This window comes from Panthera pardus, unplaced genomic scaffold, assembly GCF_024362965.1.
Source record: "Panthera pardus isolate Hobbes unplaced genomic scaffold, ASM2436296v1 HiC_scaffold_16, whole genome shotgun sequence".
In the NCBI taxonomy this organism is placed as follows: Eukaryota; Metazoa; Chordata; class Mammalia; order Carnivora; family Felidae; genus Panthera; species Panthera pardus.
In genome coordinates this window covers 58,485,238-58,494,175 of record NW_026526721.1, presented here as the reverse complement: position 1 = coordinate 58,494,175, position 8,938 = coordinate 58,485,238, and the positions used below count along the sequence as shown (strand labels likewise).

The window sequence follows — 8,938 nt, the reverse complement described above, 5'->3', positions numbered from 1 at the left end:
AATATTTCACAGGATGTTTACTTAGTAAGTAATGGATGCTCTAAGACAACAGGTACAGTTGCTGTATGTTAAACTGTGGTGGTTGAAATGCATGAATGTTGCAGTTCCGACACTAAAGACAGATATGAGGAGATTACAGTACTCATTCACTGAGCTCTTTAAAATGAGGAACAGTGGCTCATTCATCTTGGTTTCTCCAACCATCACACAATATCTGTTCAAATTAATATAGCTATTTTTTTTTAACTTGTTTAAAACCATTGAAGTTTGGTCTTGTTAGAAAATCACCAGCCTCTGGGAGAAAGACTTACAAGGTCAACTTCTGCCAATGACCAGAGATGTCACAAGTCTCAGTTTCTCATTTGGAATCTCAAATGGGTGAATTTAATTAGCTTCTATAATTAGAAGCACAGCTAACTTGGAGAAAACAGTCCTACCTCCACCCTGAGCTATCTGATCTTAAACTTTTCCATTTCTTCCTCTTATTTCTATTCTGTTTCATCCAGACAATAACCACATGAAGAATGTTGAAAATGGAAGTTTCCTTTAATTGGTATTCAAGATGTCATTTAGCTCGGAACTTTATTATTTAGAGAGAACATGTAGCTAATATTAACGATGGTCTTGTTCCATTGATATCTAACTACAGATTAAAGACACTTGCCCTTCCCTCATCTGTTGAGGAAGTGCTTCCTGTCACTCATATTCTCCATAACCTCAGATAAATCACTGGTGTAATGACAATAAGCATTCTCATCTTGCCATGACATGATGTTTGGGAAGAAAAATCTAAGACCTTTTACATAAAAGAAGTTTCATAATCTAAAGCTATGAAATGGGAAAAGGCATACTTACCATAGGTACTTTTTACCATGAATTCCCTGAACTTAATGTGATTGAAATCTCAACCTAAAGATTGCAACACTATAGACTTCTTTAAAGTTTGATTTTTCATGCCACTGAACATGAGAAAACCTCAGTGTGGGGCAAAAAGGGTGGTAAGCGGAAGGAGAAGTTAAGGACTGAGCTGCTTTGCAGATCATAGTGTTTGAAAGTGAGAAGCCGATTTGACAAGAAGCAAAAACCACACAATAGAGTACCACGTAATCTTTCTGCTCACTTTGTTTTACAAATTTATTCAAGCTCTTCCTACTATCTTCTGCTGCCTCCTTGCTCTTCTGTATTTCACAGATGTCACTGAGGTAGGTAACGTGGTCCAAGCCTGGGGAATTCAAGGAAAGAAGAGAAGTCTACTGGACTTTTTCCATCCCTGATATGCACAGGAAATGAAGAGATCACCTGGCATGCTTGGAATTGAGAAAATGTCCTGGGTGCTCTTCCTAATCCCACATCTGGGCATCTGGAGTATCAACGGTAAGACATTTACTTAAATAATGTCTTGTTTTATTTCCCAGGGGGTGTTGGAGGGAATAATTTTGCTTGCCGATGTTAGCAGGATGTATTATTTATGTCAAGTGGATAATGGTAGATGAAACCGTAGAGTGAGGTTTGCTCAGTGAGCACATTTTAGAACATAAACTCAGTAACATCGTTTTCAAGTCATGGCATGGCTGATTTTCTTAAAAACATGTTCTGATGGGAGGCACTTGGGCAGGTCAGTTGGTTGAGTGTCCGACTCTTAATTTCGGCTCAGGTCATGATCTCACAGTTCATGGGATTGAATCCTGCATTGGGATCTGTGCTGACAGTGTGGAGCCTGCTTGGGATTCTCTCTCTCTCCCTCTCTCTGCCCTTCCTCCACTCACACACCCTCTCTTTCTCTCTCTCTCTCTCTCAAAATAAATAAAACTAAAAAAAAAAAAACAAAACATGTTCTGATAGTAAGGACAGAGAATTGGGCGGATGTTTAAATAAAGTACAAATTTATCACTATTTCTGGCAAAAATGCTCTGGATACCATCTTGATGGTGACTAAATAGCTGGTCTTTTCCAAACTGAAGCAAGCAGAGTGCTATAGTGTTCCGTTGGGTAGGTGTTTGATAGCTGAGGTTATATCTGACTCTGGTTACTCTTGAATAGTGTCACTAAATAAAGTATTATTTGCTTCAGTGGGGTGTGCACCTGGAAGATACTGAAAGAGAAAATGCTCAGAAATCTAGGATTGGAGCATTCTGTCATTGCTTCTATTAGGCTGAAAGAGGATGGTTCCTACTTGGGTGTCATATGATATAGAAAACAGCTTGGGTTCTGCATAGATGGTGTTCTTCTGCAAAGATTTTATGCAGGCAAAAAAGCAATTTCTTCCTCTAGTGAGTTCCTTTGCTCCCTTACACTGATATATATAGGAGCCCATATATTGGAAAGGCTATAAATAGCTAGCGGGTGTTTCTGATGTTCGCAGGTCTGATTGCAAATATCCTGCCTTGTTATCCCTGCAAATACACATACTCACATTAGTTTGTGTGCTGTGGTTTTAAATCAGAAAATATGGTCACTGAAATCCTATAGAACATCATCTTAAATTCTGGAACAGTGTGGTTTGGAATTTGTCTTCATGATGCAAGGATGGCTCACAACCAGGTGCAAAGTAAAAATTCCCAGTCACCTAAACATTTTCATGTGTGCAAATATTTGGTATTACGTTGATGGGGTGCTTAGATGGCTGGCTGGGTTTTTCACTTTCCATCAGATGCCTAAAATCCCAGTTACAACTGGAGTCAAATATTAAACAGAATTCTGGGGTGCCTGGGTGGCTCAGTCAGTTAAGCATCTGACTTTGGCTCAGGTCATCATCTCACATTTCGTGGGTTCGAGCCCTGCATCGGGCTCTGTGCTGACAGCTCAGAGCCTGGAGCCTGCCTTGGATTCTGTCTCCCTCTCTCTCTGACCTTCCCCTACTCATGCTCTGTCTCTCTCTCTCTCTCTCTCTCTCTCTCTCTCTCTCTCTCTCTCAAAAATAAATAAACATTAAAAAACAGAATTCATACCAATTTGAAGAATACATAAACTATCCTGTGTGAAATGGAGTAAAAGAATTTTCAGTGCTATTTCACCCTGGAGGTGGGGTACAACTTTTATTCCTTTCCCAATATGCTTATAAAACCATACATGGGTGTTAGGCCCGAGTTTGTTTACTGGCTCTGCCCATTGCTATGTGACCTTGGTTAAGTTTCTTCTTCTCTCTTATTCTTCATTTCCTCATTTGTAAGATAGAGATAACAATTGTACCTAAATTATGGGCCTATTGTGAAGACTATAAATGCAATAATATGGGTGAAGTGCCTGGTATAAAAAGTGCACATAATAAAAGCTGACAAATGTTAACGGTGTTTTTGCTAAGCAAAACCAAGCAAACCTCCCTCCCCAAAATTCAGTTAAATGAGAAATAAGCATTAACGTTATCATTTAAAATAGTTGAGCTTTTAAAGCTAAACAAAATGAAAAAATGAAATATGTTGCACAATATGTTTAGTCCCAACTATAGTGGATCAAATTATTTGGAAAATTAAACAGAAAGCCTCAGATAAAGTGCCAGCCAGGTATATTATAAAGCAGTTGATAGATTGCAACATGACTTGCATTACATTTAAGATACAGGTTGAGATAAATGTTTGGTGAAATTTGTTCCTCCAGACAGAGCTGAAGGCTCTGTTCCTTAAAACCACATTCATGTTAACCTATATATCTTGGGGGTTTCCTATGTTACACTTAACTACTGCATTCTTTACACTGGCAGAGTTTCAAAAGGCTTAAAAATAATTTTTATAGATTTCTTTCCATCCACTTAAAAGCAATGTGAGATCTGTGTGCCTCTTCCTAGGAATGACTCTGTGTCTGTAATAAGGTTGGAAAAATGTTATGTTCTCTACAGACTTCTTGTTTAAAATTGTTCCTTAAAATTATGCTTGCTTGCTTTTTGTGTTTCTCAAAAAAGTCAGAGGGAACTCTGCCTCTTGGTATCTGGGTATGACTTCTGTCCTGATGAAAGTAATAAAGGTGTCAGCACCTTCCCTTCATGCACAGATGGGCAGATTATACCAAAAAGAACTAGGCTGCAGGTGAAGACGCATCACCATGGAGCAGGTCCAGCTACAAGGCTTTGGACCAAGGATTCTGTCTTCAAGCAGGCAGGAGTAGTGCAGTTAATATGTGGGTATTTCTTAGCACTATATATGGTCTGAAATGAAGATAGTAGTAAATCTTTGATTGCTGCTTACTGTGATTAAAAAAAGAAAAACTTCTAGTCTAGTACCAGTGGACACTTCTAGTTCCCTTGAGAACGCAGTAGTTAGGGCCACTCTCCACTTGGCTCTTGCCTGTGTCCTTTCTCCTTCATTGTGATAGTACAGTACGGCCCATGGATCCGTACCCCACATCCCACACAGGGTATACCGCTCCACCACAAACTGGCCATGTCCTTGTGTCTGGGCAGAAACAGGGAAGAAGGTGTCCCGTGCCTGTCTATCATTTTTTAAGTTTCTGTTTTGTAACACGGCGTCTTTTTCAGACTTATTTCTATGGCTTTAGCTATCTGTTCCTATTGAAATGTGTACATGGTATGCTAGAGATAGAACTCTGTCTTCTGCCAAGTGCCCGTGCTTTGTTATTATCAAAATGTCTGCCACAAAATATGATTACCTTTTATGTAAATGTCTAGGAATATATTCTGCAGCTAAAGGACTTTGTGGATTAAGGCGTGAAAAGATGAACTCCTGTGCTGATAAGAGCCTTGAGTAGACTTTCCTAACACTGATAATTCTTTAATTAATAGTTCCTTTATCTGTTGCACTATCAAAATTTTCTCTATTGTCATACTGAAGACAAATGCTGGTTATCTTGCTTCACTGGGGCTTTCCTACTTAATTTTCCTTATTTGTAAGTTTTATCTTAAGAGTTCAGAATTGTTGGGGCTCCTGGGTGGATCAGTTGGTTGAGAATCCAACTTCAGCTGAGGTCATGAGCTCGAGGTTCATGAGTTAGAGCCCTGCATAAGCCTTGCTGCTGTGAGTTCAGAGTCCACTTGGGATCCTCTGTCCCCCTCTCTCTCTGTGCCCCCGCCCCCCGCCCACTGCCATTCACACACTCTCTCTCAAAAGTAAATTTAAAAAAAAAGAGTTCAAAATTATTGAACGCAAAATGTTCACAGGCATTCATAATCAGGCCCAAGACTTAAGTCAGTCTTTTCCTATGTTTCTTGGAAAGGCAGTGGCAGAATGGTTAGGATCAGGGACTTTAGAGCCAGACCATCTGGATTACTGTCCCATCTCTGCCATTTCCTGGTCCTGTAACTATAATCTTTCTGGTTCTGTTTCCCCATCTAAGTGATGAGACCATATTGACACTGATCCAATATAGGAATTTTGTGAGTATTAAGTGAATTAATTCTGTAAAACACTTAGAACATATTAATTTTAACCTTTATATCTTGAGGATTTCCCATGACTTACTTGATGCATCACTAAGTGTTGTGTAAATTCAGCTAATAATGTTGTTTTTTTTTTTCCTTTAGTTCAAAATTTAATTAGCTTGATAATTCCCTTAAAGTAGTATTGGGAGACCATCTCTCATTTGGGCTTGAGAAAAGTTGCCTATAAATTCCATATCATTGTCTAAGATCATCCACAGTTACCAATAAATAACAATAAGAGTTTGGTAGTCATGTGACTTGAGTTACATTGTGTCAGCAAGCTGTTCTGTCATATGTAATTTGCTTCACTTTTGTAATATTCCTCACTCCCTTACTTCCAAATAAGCTCAATATTACCCACCTATCCTCTCATGGTTATAGGCTCTGATTTACATGCTTATCTCTGTGGAAGAAATTATTGTGTGCGTGTGTCTTTTTGTACACATGCAGGGCTATCATTTTCATATGCTCAGAATCTAAACATGTATAATTTGAGGTTCACTTTGAACAGAGTCCATGAGAATGTTGGAGGGGTCATCTGGGTCAGTCATAGGGAAACCTCAGGTTTAGCTGGTGTAGCTAACTTCTCCTTTTCTCCTTCCTGTTAGCCATATTTATGTTGTGAGATCAACCTGGAACTCACATATGTCACAAACAGCTCATTGTCTAGAAGTGGCTATAAGGCAGGCTGGGGTATTTTGGTTCTAGCTGAGTGGTCATGGCCCTATTTCATTTTCTTCAACCATATTAAAGAAGGATAATTAATGTTGGGGGACAATTGGCAGTTTCTGCTCACATGGATATTGTTAAGTATCTTCTTGGGTTTTGAAAAAGCCAGTGAATCTCATTGTGATCTCTGTGGTAGGGTGCATTAGGAAGGTGAGGAAGTACCTGGCAAAGAAGTCAAGATGGACGTTCCCTGGGTCTTTGGAGTAACACATAACCCACACTTACTCTGAGCTCACAAGTAACTACATTATCACTGAAGGCAATATATAGAAATACTTTTGTTGGTTTCTGATACAATGACAAAGCTCTCTTTGATACTACTGGACATGGCTTCTAAGGTATGCTCTAGGCTTTTTCTGCACTGATTTTCTTCCAGAAGGCACTGTGATCAAGGTGGAGGGCCTAGCATTTCTGAAGGAAAGGGCCCATCTATATAGCAGGCAGTCAAAGTCTTCCAGAACTATTCTTTAAATTGTCAGTATGAGTCATTGTTCTTTACAGCCCATTAAACTGGCTAAAAACATTTGCTACTCCATTGAGAAGATTGTAGAATTGGCCAACGAACACTGCACTAGATACTCATTCTTGTCAAATAGGGTGGGCAGGACTCTGCAGAAATGGAACACACATGAATCCTTTGGCTGGAGAGACAGCCTGTGACAAAGAGACATTTATCACTTGGTAGAGACGTAATGGGGAAGTACTGAGAGAAATCTTGGAAAAATATCCAAAGTCAAAGGTAGTTTTACTTCCCACTTTTGGCCAAGGCTGGCTTTGCTGGTTAGTATAATCCAGTAGGAGTACATATCTCACACAAAAGGACATTTTCCTATGGGATACACTGCCTTTTCTATGTCTATTATATCTGTTTGCCCAATGTATATACCAGTCATTATGCATTACTGCTGATCCTTGAACACAGTTGGGAATAACTGCTCAGAGCAGAGGCGCTTAGGGCAGGCCTTCTGGTTTCTATCTTGTCTCTGCCACCCATAGGCTTTGCTCAACTGCTGTGTCCCTTCCCTAAACAAATAATAATACCTGGTACTTATCGTTGTTTATTAGAAACCAAGCACAGTGCTAAGAACTCTTCCTGTGTGTTCTCATTTCCTTCCACAACTATCCTGGCAGGTAAGGGCTCGTGCTGTGGAGTTAGCCGGGCCTAGACTCAATCCTGGTCCTGGCTCTGCCTCCCACCAGCTGGTTGTCTTGAGAAAGTGGCTTAGCTTCTCTAATACTTGGTTTCTCCAACTTAAATATAAAGATACTAATTTTAAGGATCAAATGAAACGATATATGCATGGTACCTAAAAGTGAATAGCACATAATAAGAATTCAAAAACATTAGCTATATCCCTATCTTCCTCCCATCTGGAGGATGAGTCTGCAGCACTTTGATAACGCAAAGTGCCATGTGCTTGTGCACAAGCAGCAATGAATGTGAAGCAGTGATTCTGGAGGTGGCTTCCACTATCCGGGTGCTGTCTGACCTGATGATCACTAAAGCTCTCTGTGGGTCCTGTCCTCTCAGGGAGAGGGAATGACACAGGTGCTTTGTAAGTTTTGCTAACTTACAAAGCTATGGCAAATACTAAAATGACTATTTTAAGACAAAACAATTTTAGAATTATCCCAGACTGGATAAAACCAAGAGATATATGGCATAAAGTCTCAAATTGCTCAATAAAACTAGATTGAAGAGATAGACTTCAAATTTTCCTTCAAATAGTCATATCACACAATGAGAAATTCTAGGCCTAGAAGAAATTGCCTCAAAGTGTGCTGAATAAATACCACATGAAAGCAAACTTAAAGAATGTTTTCACATACCAGTATAACAAAAATTTTCAAGAGGAAATAGTAGGGGCATCTGGGTGGCTCAATTGGGTAAGCGTCCAACTTCAGCTCAGGTCATGATCTCGCAGTCTGTGAGTTCAAGCCCCGCTTTGGGCTCTGTGCTAATAGCTCAGAGCATGGAGCCTGTTTCAGATTCTGTGTCTCCCTCTCTCTTGGCCCCTCCCCCACTCATGCTCTGTCTCTCTCTGTCTCTCAAAAATGAATAAATGTTAAAAAATGAAAAAAGAATAAAAATAAAGAGGAAACAATAATGGAGATGATTGTGAAAATTCAATTTTCTCATTTCTTTTGTTTTTTTAAGCAAAGGGAATAAATATGGATTTGTGCTATGCATACTCTTGTTGTGAAGTTAATTCCTTAATTCTTTCCAATTCCCTTTTTGCTATAGAAACTTTATATTATATGAGTTTCTTCCTCTCTCTCTCTCTCTCTCTCTCTCTCTCTCTCTCTGTATGTGTGCATGTTTGCATGTGTGTGTTTGGACAGGGAAGAGATGCCTATCCCCATCTGAAGACCAGTATCACACAATAATCACAGAGAAGAAGAAAAATCTGAACTACTATTTCATACTACTTCTATGTCTTTGATCTCTATTACATTGTTGTTTGTCAGGTAGATATATGTGAGTGAGTAGATTTCATCTTGTGGTAGGGACTGAGGCTCGGTCAGTTTTCATTGTACCCCTGAGATCATGTCACAAGGTTTTGCTTAGATTACCGATGTTCTCTTTACAATAGGAGCTCTGTTTTAACATTGCACGCATACAATAAATTTCCCAGGTATTCCTAGAACTTCTGGGGATACCTGACATATGTAGTGGGTGTGTTTACCAGAGAGTTAAAGTAATAAGTATAATCAACACTACGTGATACAACATTAAAATAGTGGCATCTGTATGAGGTGGAACTTCATCTCATGTCACCACATTTGTGATTTTCCGAGGCTATGCCAGCCAGCTAGCTTATGATGAGAACTATGCCATGT

The 8,938-nt window shown here is 39.4% G+C and overlaps 1 protein-coding gene across 4 annotated transcripts in view; it reads left to right on the top strand.

Annotated features, from left to right (window-relative positions):
• The first annotated feature begins 827 nt into the window (after nt 1-827).
• Nucleotides 828-8,938, top strand: part of BTLA (B and T lymphocyte associated) — a 31,797-nt gene continuing 23,686 nt past the window's right edge. For 2 of the 4 annotated variants that reach the window (XM_019448356.2, XM_019448353.2), the window contains exon 1: nt 834-1,374. In XM_019448356.2, the coding sequence (XP_019303901.1) occupies nt 1,287-1,374 (88 nt within the window). In that variant the 5' untranslated portion in view covers nt 834-1,286. Of the gene's footprint in view, nt 1,375-8,938 lie in introns of all 4 variants that reach the window. The other 2 variants (XM_019448354.2, XM_019448355.2) reach the window with 2 other exon arrangements.